The 18,762-nt window shown below is 34.9% G+C and overlaps 10 protein-coding genes across 10 annotated transcripts; 7 read left to right on the forward strand and 3 right to left on the reverse strand.

Annotated features, from left to right (window-relative positions):
• Nucleotides 1–73: 73 nt before the first annotated feature.
• Nucleotides 74–3,244, forward strand: AC631_03233 (uncharacterized protein; the record flags this gene model as incomplete). The annotated part of the gene is made up of 1 exon (XM_015612062.1): nucleotides 74–3,244. The coding sequence occupies one exon, from the start codon at nucleotides 74–76 to the stop codon at nucleotides 3,242–3,244; it is 3,171 nt and encodes a 1,056-aa protein (XP_015467084.1).
• Nucleotides 3,245–3,968: 724 nt separating this feature from the next.
• AC631_03234 (uncharacterized protein) lies at nucleotides 3,969–6,104 on the forward strand (the record flags this gene model as incomplete). The annotated part of the gene is made up of 1 exon (XM_015612063.1): nucleotides 3,969–6,104. One exon carries the CDS (start codon nucleotides 3,969–3,971, stop codon nucleotides 6,102–6,104), a length of 2,136 nt encoding a protein of 711 aa, XP_015467085.1.
• Nucleotides 6,105–6,553: 449 nt separating this feature from the next.
• AC631_03235 (proteinase B) lies at nucleotides 6,554–8,194 on the forward strand (the record flags this gene model as incomplete). The annotated part of the gene is made up of 1 exon (XM_015612064.1): nucleotides 6,554–8,194. One exon carries the CDS (start codon nucleotides 6,554–6,556, stop codon nucleotides 8,192–8,194), a length of 1,641 nt encoding a protein of 546 aa, XP_015467086.1.
• A 683-nt stretch (nucleotides 8,195–8,877) lies between these two features.
• On the forward strand, nucleotides 8,878–9,159 carry RAD6 (E2 ubiquitin-conjugating protein; the record flags this gene model as incomplete). The annotated part of the gene is made up of 1 exon (XM_015612065.1): nucleotides 8,878–9,159. One exon carries the CDS (start codon nucleotides 8,878–8,880, stop codon nucleotides 9,157–9,159), a length of 282 nt encoding a protein of 93 aa, XP_015467087.1.
• Nucleotides 9,160–9,224: 65 nt separating this feature from the next.
• Nucleotides 9,225–10,034, reverse strand: AC631_03237 (uncharacterized protein; the record flags this gene model as incomplete). The annotated part of the gene is made up of 1 exon (XM_015612066.1): nucleotides 9,225–10,034. The coding sequence occupies one exon, from the start codon at nucleotides 10,032–10,034 to the stop codon at nucleotides 9,225–9,227; it is 810 nt and encodes a 269-aa protein (XP_015467088.1).
• Nucleotides 10,035–10,316: 282 nt separating this feature from the next.
• On the reverse strand, nucleotides 10,317–12,167 carry AC631_03238 (uncharacterized protein; the record flags this gene model as incomplete). The annotated part of the gene is made up of 1 exon (XM_015612067.1): nucleotides 10,317–12,167. The coding sequence occupies one exon, from the start codon at nucleotides 12,165–12,167 to the stop codon at nucleotides 10,317–10,319; it is 1,851 nt and encodes a 616-aa protein (XP_015467089.1).
• A 264-nt stretch (nucleotides 12,168–12,431) lies between these two features.
• AC631_03239 (alpha-ketoacid dehydrogenase kinase family protein) lies at nucleotides 12,432–13,892 on the forward strand (the record flags this gene model as incomplete). Its single annotated transcript, XM_015612068.1, has 1 exon — nucleotides 12,432–13,892. The coding sequence occupies one exon, from the start codon at nucleotides 12,432–12,434 to the stop codon at nucleotides 13,890–13,892; it is 1,461 nt and encodes a 486-aa protein (XP_015467090.1).
• Nucleotides 13,893–14,014: 122 nt separating this feature from the next.
• On the forward strand, nucleotides 14,015–15,655 carry HPC2 (Hpc2p; the record flags this gene model as incomplete). The annotated part of the gene is made up of 1 exon (XM_015612069.1): nucleotides 14,015–15,655. The coding sequence occupies one exon, from the start codon at nucleotides 14,015–14,017 to the stop codon at nucleotides 15,653–15,655; it is 1,641 nt and encodes a 546-aa protein (XP_015467091.1).
• Nucleotides 15,656–15,762: 107 nt separating this feature from the next.
• YBP1 (Ybp1p) lies at nucleotides 15,763–17,799 on the reverse strand (the record flags this gene model as incomplete). Its single annotated transcript, XM_015612070.1, has 1 exon — nucleotides 15,763–17,799. One exon carries the CDS (start codon nucleotides 17,797–17,799, stop codon nucleotides 15,763–15,765), a length of 2,037 nt encoding a protein of 678 aa, XP_015467092.1.
• A 158-nt stretch (nucleotides 17,800–17,957) lies between these two features.
• AC631_03242 (uncharacterized protein) lies at nucleotides 17,958–18,419 on the forward strand (the record flags this gene model as incomplete). Its single annotated transcript, XM_015612071.1, has 1 exon — nucleotides 17,958–18,419. The coding sequence occupies one exon, from the start codon at nucleotides 17,958–17,960 to the stop codon at nucleotides 18,417–18,419; it is 462 nt and encodes a 153-aa protein (XP_015467093.1).
• Nucleotides 18,420–18,762: the final 343 nt, after the last annotated feature.

The following is an 18,762-nucleotide window of genomic DNA, read 5'->3' on the forward strand; positions in this document are numbered from 1 at the left end:
ATTATACCCATCTTCTTAGTATACCTTAAAAATTCTATTCAAAACGAAGAACCTTAGTAGTGGATTTTGCAGAATGGTTTCCACTGTACTGAAATCACACTTTGTTAAGCAAACGTCATTCAGCGTAGAATATGCTCCAGCTCATATTACTAAATGGAGATCAGAGAGAACCGGATTGCAGGTAACTTACATAGATCAGCCATCACCAGTGGTAAATGGTTATTTTGCAGTGGCAACAGAAATCCCAGATAACTCAGGGTGTCCTCATACTTTGGAACATTTGATTTTCATGGGTTCGAAGAAATTTCCATATAAAGGTTTGTTGGATAACTTAGGTAATAGATTTTTCTCTTCTACCAATGCTTGGACTTCAGTGGATCAAACTGTGTATACGTTGACAACTGCAGGTTGGGAAGGATTTAAAACATTGCTTCCTATCTATTTGGATCATTTGTTTAATCCTACTTTAACAGATGAAGCCTGTTTAACCGAGGTATACCATATTGACGGAAGTGGAAAGGAAAAAGGTGTTGTTTTCAGTGAAATGCAAGGAATTGAAAGCCAATCATGGTTTATCTCGTTTTTAAAAATGCAACAAACCTTGTATGCAAAAGAATCAGGATACTCATCAGAAACTGGTGGTTTGATGTCTGAGTTACGCCATCTTACGAATGATCAAATCAAAGAATTTCATAAATCGATGTATAGACCAGATAATTTATGTGTTGTTATTACCGGATCAGTCGATGAATCAGAATTGTTACATATAATGGAGAAGTTTGATAATGAATTATCTCCATTACCCTCGGTACCAAATAAGAGACCCTTTGTTGATTCTAAGCATGATTTACCGTTATCAGAAACCATCATTAAAGAAGTAGAGTTTCCTGATAAAGATGAATCCATGGGAGAGTTGTTAATAGCATGGATTGGGCCTACAGCTGACGAAACTGTTGTCAATGTTGCCTTAGATATGGTGGGATCATTTTTCACTGATAGTGCTATTTCTTTATTTAATAAACACTTAGTTGAAATAGAAAATCCGTTAGCTACTGAAATAGATTATAGCACAGATGACTATCTTAGAACGGGATTAAACTTTACTGTTAGCGGAATTCCCACTGATAAGTTGCATGAAGTCGATCTTAAAATCAAAGAATTAATTAAAACTCAAACTGATCCAAATACTTTAGACTTAGATTATTTAAAGCAGGTGTTAAACCAACAAAAGTTAAAATTTATTTTTACAACTGAAAAATCACCAAGTACCTTTTCAAATATTGCAATTTCAGAATTCATTTATGGCAAAACTGATGGTTCTGATTTGAGCAAATGGAGTAAGGATTTAAGAGAATATGAGATTTTAGAAAGTTGGACTGCGGAGCAATGGTGTGAATTAATTAAAACATACTTTGTGGACAACAAATCAGCAACTGTATTGGGCAAACCTTCCGCAAAATTAAATGAATTGCAAAAGCGTGAAAACAAAGAGCTCTTGAAAAAGATTAGAGAAAAGTATGGTAAAGATGGGTTGAAAAATTTAGCTGATAACTTGGAAAAAGCTCAAATAAAGAACGATACACCTATTCCTGATTCCATCTTAACCCAGTTTGGAAAACCTGACCCCTCTAAAATTTCCTTTATTAAGACAAGCTCATATAAAAGTGGTTCCAATGATATTGAAACGGATTATATCAAGGATGACCACTTTGATAATTTATTGAAAAAGGATTGTCCTGAAAATTTTCCTATGTTTTTCCATCTTGAAGACTTTAAATCCCAATTCACAACTATTAACTTAGTCATGTCTTCGACTAAAGCAGATCCTTCATTGTTACGTTACATGTCAATTTTGGAAGAAATATTTTCGTTTCCAATTAAATTACCATCGGGAGAATACATTCCTTATGAAGAAGTTATTTCGAAGATTAATGATGATTTGATCGAATATCAATTAGACAACGGTTTTGATAGTCAATTCTTAGAGTTGCTTAATGTCAAAGTCAAATTTGAAACAAAGAATTATAACAAAGCAATTGAATGGTTATTGTATGTGTTAAAGTATTCTGTAATCGAGAAATCTAGAATTAAGGTTATTATTGAAAAAATTATTAATTCTTTACCAGACAAGAAAAGGAATGGCGAATTGATGATGTACTCTTCTCAATACAGAACATTGTTTAATGATTCTTCATTAAGAAAGGCCCAGGATTGTCTTAATACGGAAGAATTCTATAAGGAATTACTCCAGAAGATTAATGACGGAAACTTTCATGAGATTGAACACGACTTAAATAAGTTGAAGAACCAACTTTTTAATTTGAGCAACTTCAAAGTATTTGTTGTTGGTAACTCCAGTTCGTTACCTACACCAATTTCTTCTTGGACTAAATTTGCTAGCGATTTTAAAGATAGCGATAAGTACGTATTAGAATCTTTTGAAAAGATGCCTCGCTCTTTTCAATTTAAATCTGATGTTGGTGTGAAATGTTCTGAGAAAGCCTTTATAGTTACCACACCAGCAACTGAATCAACTCATTTGATTTCATCGACCCCAATTCCAACTGACTACATGGAGAAAGATATTTTTAAAATAGCTCTCGCAAGTGAATTCTTGACTGCTGTTGAAGGACCTTTCTGGAGAGGTATCCGTGGTGTAGGATTAGCATACGGTGCTAGTATCCGCCGTAATATTGAAACTGGTTACTTGAATTTCTCGATCTACAGGGGTGCTGACGCAGAACAGGCATGGTTAACAGGTAAAAAAATTGTTGATGATTATAGTAATGGTACTTTGAAATTTGATACTGTTAGTATAGAAAATGCAGTCGCGGCAATTGTAAATGAGTTAGCAAATGGTGAATCTAATAATTATGATGCGGCTAATTGCAAAATCTCGGATAATCTTTTCAAAAGAAGAGGTCCAAACTACGGTAATCACTTTTTGAACGAGTTAAACAAATTAACTGCAGAGGACTTGGTGTATGTTACAAAAAAATACTTCCAACCTTTATTTAATGCTAAAAATTCTGTTTTATTTACCTGCTTGCCTCCTGCAAAGGCTGAAAGCTTTGAAAGGTTTTTATCTGCTCAAGGTTATAAGACTACAATTGAGGAAATAAATGCTGATGTGGAAAGCGACTGTGAAAGTTGTGATGATAGTGGAGAAGAAAGTGAAGAAGAGAGTGAAGAAGAAAGTGAAGATGAAAGTGAAGATGAAGATGCTATGGTGACTGATAAATAGATTGTAGATTATAGATTTTATTAGAATAATTCAATTTCACAAAAGTTATAATGCATACTTGCAACATTAATTTTGCAACTTAAAAAATAAAATATAAGAAAATTGAATAATGATTTTGTTCCTTATTATTTGGGATATACCCTATCTTTGTACCAATCCAATTTATATTCCACTATAAATACTAGTAAATTTTTTGTACTGCAAAAATACCAAAATTTAAGTCAATTTTCAACTAATTTACAAGTAATGAAGGAGACTATTTGCTATTACCTTTCAACTAATACCCTTCCATTATTCAATAAATTATAATGAAATCAACTCTTTTTCGTTTATATATTCCCCGATTTGGGGATTAAAGCATTATACGTAAATGTTCTTAGAACACTTCAGTATATGGAACTTTGGAACACAAATTCAAAAATGTGCGACATTTAAGATGTCGTACATTCATATCGAACATGAATTGACTGACCTGAATTAGGCCCTATGGTTTCTCCTGTTTAACTGTATCAGAAATGTCTTGTAGCATATTTGTAAGGAGCTTCGTTATGGGAAATGGTTGTTCAAATAGAAAAAAATAAAAAATCGAAGATATATAAAAAAATACTGCATATAAATCACTTGATATCAAAGGCCAATTCTTGCCACTAGTTACAGTAGTAAAGATGCAAAACTACAGGCAATACGTATTATACGGAAGAATCTAAGAATCTTCAAAAATATGATGGGATACGAGTCACAGTTCGAGTTGAAGGTAGCTGCTGGATCGAATTTACCCCAATATTCTGATAGAGCCATTTTTCCACCATCGATCTTATCATCGATAATTGATAGTTACAGTGAATCAAGCTTACCGCATCCATTAATATTCAAAGCTTGGCATAACAATAACTCATGCTATATTGGGGTTAAAGAGTTTTCTTCGAACGAGGGTGAGATACTTTTACCTCGTGTTATTACTGATAAACTAGGGGCAAGCAGTGATGATATTGTCAAAGTTGAATTGTTTGATAAAATTCCTAAGGGTAAATCGTTAACATTGAAGCCATTACAGTTCTATCCTCAAGTCCATAACTGGAAGTTTTTCCTCGAATCTAAGTTGACAAATTTCTATACTACTTTGACTAAGCATACCGTGCTCTACATTGAAGATGGACTGACGGTTTATGAGCTATTTGTTGAAGCAGTGGATGAATCATCAGATACAATTGGAATTATAGATACTGATATTATCCTTGATGTCATTCCTTTAAATGATATAATGGCAAACCAGCAATTAGAGTTTAATAAGAACTTCAACCATGTAGATTCCAATAATATTAATGAACTTTTTTTGAACAATGAATTACAGATTGAGGATTTAAAACCATTCACATCCAGTGATTTTCGACCACAAATCTACAAGTTGGATCTTTCAAATTATGACAAGTCTAAACCATTGAAGATAAAGCTTACGAGCCTGAATAATGATTATGCATCTCTCTTTAATCTTGATTTGGTCGCTGGTATGGATAAATTAGTGAACTTGGAAAACTTTCGATGGACTACCATGAGTGATGATTTTGATTTACAATTTAAATTAGACAACGATATGATCAATTCGTATGAAAAGGTAATAGAGATCAATATGCTGCAGGATGATGAGCTTTTGACTAAGATTCATAAAATTGATGATGATCTATCAGATCATTACATATACATTGTACCTTTTACTTGGGAATTCGACGGGGGTTTTCTGCTCTCTATAACAAACGAATCTAATATCTCGAAAGATTCTACATCCTACATCCAAGATCGAGAGATATCTAATGAGACTGTAAAATGTTCGAATTGTTCTAAGGCAATATCAAAGGATAAGCTTTTGTTACATGAATCCTTCTGCTTGAGAAACAATGTTAAGTGCTCTTGTGGCTTGGTATTTTTGAAAGAGATTCCTGAAACTCATTGGCATTGTGATAAATGTAATGATATAACAAAGTATGGAAGTTCAGCATTACTCAAGTTCAAGCATGATAAGTTGTTTCATGAAACGTCGTACAAATGTAATCAATGCTCTCTGGCCACTGAATTTAATAATTTTATAGATCTAGTCATCAACCACAAAGCATATGTGTGTCCTGGAAAACTCCACGAATGCCGCTTTTGTTTTTTGATAGTGCCCCAGGGGGAATCAACTTTTCAAGATAAGGTAGCAAATCTAACTAACCATGAAAACATGTGTGGGAACAAGACAACCGAATGCTTCAAGTGTAATAAAATTCTAAGAACAAAAGACCTATCTAAGCACTTGAAGATGCATGACCTTGACAAGAAACAAATGAATCAGGACACAAAAATTAATTTTAATAAGTGTCTGAATGAGAATTGTATTATCCTAATCAAGGATAGCTCAACCAACCAACTAGGACTCTGCGACTATTGTTTTGGCTCCATCTATACCCCCCAGCACGATCCCACCAATGCAAAACTCCAAAGCAGAATAGAAAGGAAGTATATGATCCAACTAACGAAGGGTTGTGGCTTCAGCTGGTGCAAAAATACAAATTGCAAAACTCACAGTCCTTCCCGTTTCGCATCTATGTCCCACAAAGACCTTCTCTCATACATCAACGACTCATTATTCTCCAGCATCCGCACCCCCGCGCTCCCGGTAAATAAGAGCAAACCACTACCCCCTAAAAACAGGCTATGGTTCTGTGTAAATGAGTCAATTCAACTGCGGAAAGACATCTTAGATCTCTTATCCTCCGAGAACGAATACGACGAAGAGCTAATTTTCAAGCCCATTAATGAGTTATCAACCGTAACTGAAGACTCTGTGAGAGAATGGCTTCTACATAATGGAGTCAAAAAGATGTAGACTTTATCAATGTCCTATTTTGGTAATAAGCTACCTTTTTCCTTTACCACTTAGATTTAGAATACACACAATAAAATAATAATAATTACCCTACTCGGTTCATAGAATTATCCTTTGCAATCGCTCTGCACGCGTCAGGACCCCCGATAGCATTTGTAGCTCTTATCGGCCATCCACAGTTCAGCTAGGAAGGTTTACAATAGGACTTTGCTTATCAGTGGAATATTTATCATATCACACGACTTTGATTAGTAGATGACACAAAATTAAAAGTATGGCTGGACTTGGGCCTCAAACGGTTTCAGATAAATTACTTATCGCCACTATATCCCTTTTCTACTATAAAGTAGATTATCTTCTTAGTATTGTGCTTATCTTCCTGTTAGACGCTACAATTACTTATACAAACTACGCTAATAAAGAATAAACTCATAAATAAATAAAAAAATATGTTATTATCAAGATCCGTTGCTATTTCCATTTTGGCTACCTTAGGAGTTCAAGGTTTAGTCATTCCATCAGTAGATGAAGTCATTGATGTTTTTGGTAAAAATAACCAAAAGGGGGTTGTTTCCAGTAATAAGGCAGTTGGAAAAGTTGAAAGCAATGTAGCTTCAAGCTTAAATATGAAGTTGTTATCAGTTGAAGAGGCAGCGCCAGTGGTCAATGCCGAGTCGGTCAGAGATATCATTCCACATAAATATATTGTTGTTTTCAAGGAAGGATTGAGTGCAGACGAAATCCAATTCCACCAAGAGTGGGTTGCTGCTGAACATTCTAATTCGTTGGGCAAAATGGGTGAAAGCGACCCATTCAAGCATGCAATCAAAGAGTTGGATATCGCAGGCGGTATCTTGGACTCGTTTAACATTAGCAATTTGTTATCTGGTTACACTGGGTTCTTCAATGAAGCGACTATCGACATGATTCGTCGTAACCCATTGGTTAAATTTGTCGAAAAGGACTCCATGGTCCACGCATCTGAATTTGACACCCAAAAGGGTGCACCATGGGGTTTAGCTAGAGTTTCACACAGAGAACCATTGAGTTTGAACTCATTTAATCAATATCTTTACGATAATGAGGGTGGTAAGGGTGTTACTGCTTATATTATTGATACTGGTGTTAATGTTGACCATGAGGAATTCAAAGGCAGAGCCAAGTGGGGATCTACCATCCCTGAAGGAGACGCTGATGTCGATGGTAATGGTCATGGTACCCATTGTGCTGGTACTATTGGATCCAAGGCTTATGGTGTTGCTAAGGGTGCCGACCTTGTTGCCGTCAAAGTTTTAAGATCCAATGGTTCTGGTAGTATGTCTGATGTTGTCAAGGGTGTTGAATTTGCTACCAAGTCTCATTTAGAAGCTGTTAAGGAAAACAAGAAAGGATTCAAGGGTTCCACTGCTAATATGTCGTTAGGTGGTGGTAAATCTCCTGCATTAGACTTAGTTGTTAATGCTGCAGTCAAGGCAGGTATTCATTTTGCTGTTGCTGCTGGTAACGAAAACCAAGATGCTTGTAATACTTCTCCAGCCAGTGCTGAAAATGCCATCACTGTCGGTGCCTCGACCATTGCTGATGCAAGAGCTTACTTCTCCAACTTTGGTAAATGTGTTGACATTTTTGCCCCTGGTTTGAACATTTTGTCTACATACATTGGTTCCAACTCCGCTACTGCTACATTATCTGGTACCTCCATGGCCTCTCCACACATCTGTGGTTTATTGTCTTACTACCTCTCTTTGCAACCAAGTGGCGACTCTCAATTCGCTATGTCGGGTAGTGGCGTGTCTCCAAATCAATTGAAGAAGAACTTGATCCACTATGGTTCCAAGGGTGTCTTAAGCGACATTCCAGAAGATGGCACTCCTAACATCTTAGCTTTCAACGGTGCGGGTCACAACTTAACCGAATTCTGGAACGAAGGCGTACAACAAGTTTCCGAAAAGGAAGCAAAGCTTTCTACAAAGCTTTCTAACTTTGAATCAAAGGTCGAGAAATTGATTTATAAAGCTGAACACGACAGTGAAGGTTTATATAATGACATTAAGAACTTGGTTGATGATGCCTACAAGAATTCCAATTAGATGAATATGTATTTTTTCTGTTTTATCTTTTTTCATCTTATTTAGCTTTATATTGCAATTTTATTGTCATACTCCTTTTAATCATCTCTATTTATCTTTATACCTATCATGTTTACTGCCCAAGATTGGGTGTTATTTCAATACATATATGATTTTATTCATCTTGCCTCCATCACTATGTGCAGAATTATGCCTAAATTGACGTCTCAAGAAGCACAACTTCAAGATAAACTAGTGGCAATATAGACAAATACTTCAGTCCATTCATTACTATTTTTACGTTTAGGACTTAATATTACATGAATTATACTTAAATACACTGTTTGATATACTATAGAAGAAGTTATAAATGTCTACCCCAGCTAAAAGAAGACTTATGCGTGATTTTAAGGTATGTTAATGCTGAATAATTACTAAACCATAGGATCAATACTAACGTAGTTTAGCGTATGCAACAAGATGCTCCGAGTGGAGTTTCTGCATCACCTTTACCAGACAATGTTATGAGCTGGTAAGTATACTGTTTGAAGTTAAATTGAAAAGTAACATTACTAACACAATATAGGAACGCAGTTATCATAGGTCCGGCAGACACGCCGTTTGAAGATGGTACATTCCGTTTAATTCTTCAGTTTGATGAACAATATCCAAACAAACCACCTTCGGTTAAATTTATTAGTGAGATGTTTCACCCAAATGTTTATGCATCAGGCGAATTGTGCTTAGATATTTTACAAAATAGATGGTCGCCAACTTATGATGTTTCGAGTATCTTAACGTCTATCCAGTCGCTTTTGAATGACCCTAATATAAGCTCTCCTGCGAATGTAGAAGCAGCTAACTTGTATAAAGATCATAGATCACAGTATATTAAAAGAGTGAGAGAAACAGTAGAAACCAGTTGGAATGAAGATGATGAAGATGAAGATGAAGATGACGACGAAGATATTGATGACGCAGAGTAAATGTGCATAACACTAGAACCATTATGTTCTGTATATACATTAAATAAACATATCTATTTACAAAGTTATTTAAACCATAAGTAATACCATTTACGGGCCAGCTTCTTTTCTTCCTCGAGCTTTTTATTCAAAAGCTCACGCTCTAACTGCTCTTGCCTGGCTTGTCTTTGAGTTTCATACTCATCCTCAATTACAACTTCTGTAGGTTTGAATTCTTCACCGTAGTTCTTGTCTCTATAGATTGCAAACATGGATATAAATATAGTCAAATAAATGAAAAACTTCGAAACGCCATCTACTCTTTTAAAATCAAATTGCTTAATTCTAACCGGTGTCTCAGACAATATCACAGGAGGGTCTATCTTATTAATCTTGGTTGTGCTTGTTGGTTTTGTGGTTTTCACTTTACTGGGTATATGAAATGGCAAATCATAAGGTGGTTCATTGGTCTTCCAATTCTTAAAGTCTTCCCTAACACCCCAGTCCCCAAAGTAAATATAGTAACCTAATTTCTTATCTTCTAAAGTCAACTTAGTCCATTTCAGATCAAATTTAGCTTGCAAATCCTTCAATACTTGTCCTTGATGGAGTAAACTTAAACTTCCAAACAATTTTGGATTTTGAAAAATGGGTTTAGTATCAATCGGTTGAGTAGCATCATCAGATGATGAAGAAGAGAAAAGGCCGCCTAAATCTTTAATCGATTGCATAGCTAACTCTGCAGCTTCCTTCTTAGCCTGTTCTGGACTCTTTTTCATGTCCTCCTTCTTAACATTTTCACTTGACGTAGAATATTTAAAATGATTGAATCTAATTATCCTTGGCTTTAAAATCCCAACCCTTAAGGTGGATCTACCAACCATCATCGAACTCATTATCGAAAATAGATCACTAATGCTTATAGTTTTAATACAATTATAAGATATTGTATGGTGAAAAAACCGTTAAATCACGCTGAAAATTAAGATGCCAATTCATTACCAAGGTTCGAACCAAGGACACTTTTTTTTGAATCTCGTATAATTAAACACAACAGAATATAGAAAAGCCAAAGCTTTAATAAGGTAAGGTATGAAAATTCGTAATTCAAGGGAATATATAATAAAAGTACATTGGATTAGAAAATGCTAATTTTTATAGTCTAGAGTTTATATACTTTACATAATTCTGTTCATGAATCGTCCCATTGCAATCATAGGTGCGCATACAGCTTTTACCATCATACATAATGCATCAATCAAGAGACTCAATTCATAAAGGAGCCACAAAAAGATCACTAGTTCAATCATTATAACTAATGTCTGCAAGTTGGGAAAATTCATAGCAATAATATCAATGGGTGCAAAAATAATTCTCATTATTTTAATATTCTTAATGAGAGTGTTCAAATTTGAAATGATAGCAACCGGGCCCTTTGATGAATCCAACATTGAATTTCTTCTTTGCTTATTGAATCTTGCTTGCGGATATAGCGATGAAAAAGAGGTTGGAGGATTTCTTTGCAACTGCCTGCTCGAGGGGTCATAATATAGTTCTTCGTCTAAATAGCTTTCTTCATCATCTGCATCATCAAGTTCAATAATAAACTCTTGTGACAGATCATCTAGCAATCCTGGTGGGGCCGCAAGAGCTGATCCTGCCAGTCTTCTCATTATACTCTTCTGATTTTGGGGGATTTGCCCATTGGTAAATAACGCAGAAGCTGGTTGACCCCACTTATTGACCACGCCTTGGTAATTTTTCTTTATGTTTCTCAAGTCGAACTTGACGGTGTCCTTATTCATACCCAGTTTCTTTTTTGATCTGAAGCTATTATTAACTACTGGTTCCTCTTGATAGCCTGGTGTTTCAGTTTGATCATACACCAACCAAGATAGTATATAATTCCATAAAGGATGAAATTCTGGATCAGCCTTAGGACCGGGGCCTGCATTTCCTACCTCCTTCGGCTCTTCTGGTTCAAGTACTATTGGTTCAGTAGTTGAAATATTCTCTATCCTTCCATTCAGGTAATCAAGATTACTGGAATAATCCTTGCTTAATTCTTTCGAAGCTTTCTTCAACTTTCTTTTCCACACATTTTTGAAATTTTTATTTTTCTTCAATTGTTTTCTTTCCTCTTCAGTTAAATAAATTTTATTGTTTAAGTCATTTTCATCGTCATCATTACCAGAACTGGTGCCTGCTGCATTAACAAACACATCTCTTTTTTCATTGGGAGACATGCTTTTATTTTTATAATAATCATATTCATTGTAGTTATCTTTGCCTAGTTTAGTCTGTATTGTTTTAAAAGCTCTCTTAAATATTTGGTTTTGCTCTTGTTCCCTCTTCGATTCTGGATCATCAAACACTGATTCCATAGGGTTATATTTTTCCAGCAACTCCTGCTCATCTTCAAACACTTCTCGGAAGGTCTTGTGAGTATAAAACTTTGGTTTGTACGGCGATTCATCGTATCTTTGCTTCTGTTTAATATAATACTCCCCCCTGGGATACTTCACAGACTGTCTGATCACTTTTCCGTTTATCAATGCTTTATCTCTTGGAACCTTATGTGAATAATGCCGGGAATTCTTATTCTGGAGTACATTTAACTCCGCAGGCGTTATTCCTTGCTCCAAATAGTCCGGATCATAGATAACTTCTTCCTTTGAACCAGAACTGGTGCTTGATACCTTTCCAGCATGTTGACCGAAATTTTCGACAGTCGGTGATAATAAAGGCGATCCAGGAGCACTTGCAACTTTTGCATCATCCATTTGTGAGGGTGTTCTTGGTCGTGATAAAGGCGTCCTAGTTCTAGCAACAGGTGTTCTCGATCTAACTGAGTTTGGTGAGTGATCTCCTGAAACAGATGTGGCTATACGTGGACTATGTGATCTGTTCAATGGCCGACTGGAGTAGTCATATTGCTTCCGTTCGTTATCAGGCAGCCCAACATGTCGATTTCTGGTAACATTATTTAAATAATCTGACGTATAATACCCTTTACTAGTAACATTCATTACTTGAAACTGTCTTCTATGATGAGAATACTCTTTAATCCATCTTAGATATATTTTTAAAATATATACTTCTCTTCAGTAAATAAATTAGAGATGGCTGGTTAGCTTTATATCAGGACTGCATATAAAATGTTCCTTGATTTTGGTTATGAAACTTGCCCATATTGATTATCGGACATAAATGGGTCATAACTCAGGATCAGCTTAGGACCCTATTGAATGATCCTTAATTGAAAGAGACGACGCTACTCAAGATAGATAATGATGCTCAAAACAAGTGGAGAGAGTTGTCGAAAAATAATACCAGGTATTTACAATGTCCCAAAAGGAAGATTTAGTACCAAGCAATCGCCAATTACATCCCATTCTTACATAGATGATGATTTCTTATCGTTGAACAAGGAAGAAATTGCTAGCCATGTGCAAGATTTGGGGCCATATCCATCATATTCAAATATCTTGAATCAACATCACTTTTATCAGAATGAGGTTTTGATGAAATACCTGAAGAAAGATCCGCATCCTGTGTCGCTTCGACAATTGGCAGGTTTTGGTAAGAAGCTCAGCAAGCAGAAGATTGTACATAGTGCTAATTTTGTGAGGCTTGAATTGCCTATAAGGTTGGCAATGAGGGTCAGAGATTTGCAGACGTTGCCATTTGGTATAGCTAATAATTTTCATTTGGGTCAAATATATGAAAGTTATTATCATCTGTTCAATGCATTTAGAAAAATTCCTCCCATTAATACGCTTGAAGATAATGACAGATTCTGTGAGACACTTTCTTCATTATTGGATGACCATATATTCAACTTGTCTCACTTGATGATGGGGGCATTAGAAATTTCCATATTGACCAATTTCCCTAGGGAGGAATTAGATCGGTTTATGAGTACTATGATCAGATCACGGACTAGTAGAAGAGTTATTGTGGAAGAGCATTTATCGATGACTGAAAATTACCGGTCGCTGCCTAACTCCAGTAAGCCTCCTGACTATATTGGTGAACTATTCCAAATGTGTAAAGCCAGTGATAATTTTCAAGAGGTGGGGGACTTAATTAAAAACTCAATGCTTGAATTTTATCCTAATAAAGAGAATATGCCTGATTTAGAAATCGAAGGTGATGTAGATGCAAGTTTTCCGTTTATGGTGCCACATTTACATTATTTATTTGGGGAGATCTTGAGAAACTCATACGAAGCAGTTATAAATACCCACAAAGGAAAAACTTCTAAAAAACTACCACCAATTAAGATTACAATCATTGATTCAAAAAAGAACGTCCTTTTTAGAATCTCCGATCAAGGAGGTGGTATGACTCATGACAAATTATCAGAAATATGGTCTTTCGGAAAAAGCCCTGAATTTGCCAGGAGAAGTTTGGCTAATTTCCATAGAATTCCCGGTTTACAACTTTATTCCAACTTGGAAGTCACTGCAGCAGGCTCGTCTGTTATTAGAACTCCAGAAAATGATAATTTGCTAGAACACACATCCTTGGGAAATATTTCTCCAAAAAATAAAAAGTCTACCTTGGACAGCTTAATTATAAGGCCTCATGAATATAAGTTAGGCTTAGGCTTGCCGATGTGCAAAATCTATGCCGATTACTGGAATGGTGACTTGCTGATGAATTCCTTGGAGGGTTATGGTAGTGATACTTGTCTTACTTTAAGTAAATTAGGATACCATTCCAATGTTATTCAATTAGATAGAGCATAGTATATATAGATTTAATACCCATATAAATTTATGTGCGAGTATCAATGTATTTTTTTTAAGACAATTTATAGTTGTTATTTACTTGTGAACATAAGTTTGAAGAATACATTCTGTACACCATTATGTCCCAGGACAATCAACCGGTCTCGAATACTCCAGGGGATGTATTAAAAAATCCGATTCTGGGGTCAAATATTTCGGATGTGATAAAGGAACCTCCTAACGATCCAGCACGATCCACCCATAACACTCAATTGGATCCAAACACAACGTCTACAATTCCTTTACAGCAATGGGTATCACAGTTTCAAACTACGCTAGATATTTCTCCTGCATCTTCAAGTAGAAAAGAATATCCAAATATAATTGATTCAGATATTAAGCTGCCTAATATCACAAACACCTTCAACCCTAATAATAATAATATTCCTGGTTTAGGTCCAGCTGAAAGAAAGGTGACAAAACCCAAGAAGCCAGTAGCAATAAAACCTTCTCCATCTTTGCCCACTCTTTTGCCAAAATCAGTGAGTCCACCCAACAGTCTTAATCGAATAGCCCCAAAAGAACCCATTGGGATAGATCAAATTAGACAATTTCAAACGAGTTTCCAACTCAGCTCAAGCCAGCCTTCTTTCAATAAAACATCCATCAGTGCCATAATCAATTTCGATCCTGAGTCTGAAACCAAGCCAGAAATATCAGTTACAAAAGAAAAGAAAAAGAGGGTACAGAAAAAGAAGTCCTCAGATGACAAGGAGCAGCCATCTAAGAAAAGGAAGACTGAAACCCCCAAGAATTCAGCTGAGGCTAAAGCGAGCTCGCCACTGGTTGAGAATACGATATCTAAGGCGACAACTGAATCTCCCAAAAAGAAAAAGGTTGTTAAAACAAAACAGACAGATACTAAGCCTAATGAAACGAAAAAATCTGCTAAATCTAAGAAAAAATCTGTAGAGGTAGCAACACCTCCAAATGCAGATCTGTCTAAGTCAGTTATTCATCCTAATATGACAACTGAGAGAAATGTAATCAAAGAAAATAATGTATTATTACCCTCACCGAAAATAATTGATTTCACTGAACCACACTCTGACTCAGATGTCATTCTAGATAATGATATTATACCAAGGGCCCCTAGTGATAAAGAAAATGATACCAAAAAAGAGGAGAAGGAAAAGGAGAAGGAAAAGGAGAAGGAAAAGGAGAAGGAAAAGGAGAAGGAGAAAGAAAAGGAGAAAGAAAAAGAAAAAGAAAAGCCTGAACCACCAATAATTGCAATAAATATACCGTTACTTGATCCTGCTAATCCTAAGCCTGGTCAATCGGAAGTTGTGATAAATGTATTGAAATTGGCTGAAGATAAATATGGATGGTCCGTGATACACCCTAATGCAAAGTCTGCAATTGATTTAATGGATGAAATTATAGATGATGAAGACGATGGAATGGAAGAAGATATTGAAGAAGATGAATTACCTATTATTGATGAGCAGGGTCCTGCCCCTGGTAACCCTCTTGCAAAAAAGAAAAAGGCTGAAGAGGAATTGACAGAAGAACAATTAGCGAGAAGGCATGAAGTTAAAATGAATAGAAAAGTAGGAAAGTATGATTATGAAGATCCGTTTATTGATGACGAAGAATTACAATGGGAAGAAGAAATTACTTCGACAAAAGATGGTTTTTTTGTTTATTGGGGTCCTTTAGTTGACGATAGAAATAATACGACGTCAAATAAAAAAGCGTCTTCAAAAAATAAGAAGTAAACTTCATATGTATGCTTATTTACTATATTGACTATAATACTGTATAATACAATATAATACAATATAATAAAACATATATAAATATTTATACCGAAACTAAACTAATTTTAAGCTCTTATCCTATCAAGCGTAATGTTCAACATATCGACAGCATTCAATTCCGCTTTATCAGCTTCAGAAGTAGGCTTTTTATTTTTTTTGATTTGTGAAATATTCTTATCCATAATTTTCAATATTTTTTCGATGTGTGAATCGTCTGCCTTAATAACCGGATCATCTTTAAGAACGATCAAAAGATTCAAATAAGCTGATAAAGTTGAGAACTTAGATGGATTAAGTTCAACCCTAACTGCGTCACCACTTTCAGGATCTTGAACAAATGTCAATTCAATCGCTTCGTCAATCAATTCGAAGATATCATCGGCTCTCTCTTTATTCAACCTAAGAAATTTATTAGAATTCTCCGATAAATCACGACTAGGTAATATTGGAGCCGGCTTGCTAGAGTCATTAATATTTAAGTTTTTCATATTCTCACTTAAAGAAGTTGATTTGGTCTTAGTTAACAATTCCTTCAAAACCCCAATCAAAACAGCCTTGACGTTTTCATAAGGACAATTCATTAGTGAGTCTTTAATAAAAGAGAATGAAATGTCCTCAGGTGATAATGTCAAAATTTTAGTCAACAATGTTAATGTACCATACCTAAAATTAGGAGTGGAAATCAAAGTGGTACATATAAATAATAAAACTTGATAGTAAATAGACAATAGGATGCTGGGGATCTTTGATATTTCTAATTCAAGTTTTTTATCATTTTTAGACAGTTTATGGATTGCAAGCCACGTCCAAAATAAACATAAATCTGCCACAGACCTGGATCTGAACGATGGATGTATTAAGCTTGGTATTACTGATCTCAATGTGAGGACTAAAGCATCATTGAAAGTTAATTCAACACTATCATAAATCCGTTTTGAAGCAATATTATGTGTATACAAAATTAAGCAACCATTCACTGAGTTATTAAGTTCCTTAACATCATTATCCACAATAAAATTCGATACATTATTCTGGTAATCAATAATAACTCTCTCAAATATTTCGCCACTAAGTTCATCTTGATCTTTCGTATAATCAAAAGAATGAAAAAGCTTATGGGAGTCAACGATAAACTGTTTAAAAACTTTGCTCAAATCGATATCAAACGATAATGCTAATTCAGTATATCTATCAACCAAATTAGATTCGGCACGATATTCAAAGGTTCTTTCTGACTTACTATTCTTGAAATCTTGAAGGTATGACAATATGTCCATCGAGTAATCAGAGCACATTTTTTTACCAATCAAACTTACAATTTCCGTTAAAAATCCAGTTAACAATTTTCGTTGTAAATAGTCTTCATCTGCTTTGATCTTTTCCACCTCTTCCTTTGTTAAATCATCTAACTTATCAGGAAATGGAGGTGAAGAATAGCTTCTTGCAAAAACATATGCCCTTTTCAGAATAAAATGATTGTTACTTGAGGTGCCCATATTCGCCAGCGTTAAATTAAGAAAGGACGAAATTGTCATAGACAAGAACCTAGAAGGATAGAAGGTCTTGATTTTCTTCAAGCAACTATCTATTAATTCAAAAATACAATAAAGCTTAATATCAAAGAATTTTTCTTTAAATTCAATATTATCTGTGGTATTATTGTCAGTAACCTTGATAACATTCAATAATTCACAGCACTTCAAAAATAACTCCTTATGATTCCCATTCAAAGCCAAGCATTCAAATATCTTTAAAATTTTATACACATTTGGAGCTGTCCTAATGGAACCATCGAATTGAAAGTTCAGGTCCACGTATAAAATTAATAAATTAGGTAAATCCCATCCAATTTCGTACGTCAATTCCTTATTCTTAGTTAGAATTGTTAGTAAATGCTCCAAGAGCTCCTCTCTTTCTTCGTAAGAATACTTGTATGGGTCACTCAAATAAATATCTAGCAATGTACTATAAGAAAGATAATCTTTTGACTCATTAATATCTTCAGCCGCTGATTCTAGACTCTTCAAGACTTTGTCGAACTCAAAGGTCTCAATCGTTGATTCGCTTGCATTGGTTATACTAGAAGTATCTGATTCTGACATGATTAATTGTAGCTTATTCCTTATGACGAATGTTAATTGAAAAACGCAAAGCCTTTTAGATGAAGCATATAAATTATTGCGACTGAATGTCTAAATAACAATCCTACAAAATGATAACCAATTTTTCACAGGCAGTACACAAAAAATAGAACACACTCATGTCCATGATACAATCGGATCAAGATGAATCTTCAGATACTTCAGAAGCATCTGAAGTATCTGATACATTGGAGGATAAAGTTATCGAAGACGAAAAAATTGAGACTAAGATTCCGCTATCAACGTCTATAGTATTGGAGAAGCTTCCCGATCAAAAACAGCTACAATTGAGCAAAATAACTCATGAGAGCAACATATTTAAAGTGACAATTAGATTCCAGCCAATAGGCTCCACTCCTAGTATAAATCCAAGAGTATTCAAGATATCTTCTAATCAGTCTATATCGACTATAAGTAAATTCTTAATCAAAAAATTGAAAATTAAAAGCAATCTAATTTACCTATATATACAAAATTCATTTCAGCCAAATCCTGACGAAAAACTAGGAGATTTGTACAACTTGTTTAAGACAAATAACGAGTTGATTATAAATTATTGTTATTCTATAGCATTTGGTTGATTCACTCTTTAGCTGTACAGCAAATGCTAGAATGTATCTATGCTTTTGTATTTGAACCGCTTTCATTAATTGCTAGTCCTATTTTGCTAAATAGCAATAAAGCTTAAAGTGGCTGTCGTAAATCCTTTGATACAAAAACTCTCATCTTTTGCAATCGAAGGAACCATGGGCAAAGTAGGTTCAGTTCTACCAGACCATAACGACATCATCTACATGAATAAATAATTAACAAGTAATATTGTAATCTAAATAAAAAGAAAAACAAATGGATAATTAAATCCGTCTAAAAGACAAGAAGGTATAAAGGTATAAAAAACCACGGGAAGAAACGCAAACACCAAAA

The sequence above is a fragment of the Debaryomyces fabryi genome (assembly GCF_001447935.2).
Source record: "Debaryomyces fabryi strain CBS 789 chromosome Unknown contig00067, whole genome shotgun sequence".
In the NCBI taxonomy this organism is placed as follows: Eukaryota; Fungi; Ascomycota; class Pichiomycetes; order Serinales; family Debaryomycetaceae; genus Debaryomyces; species Debaryomyces fabryi.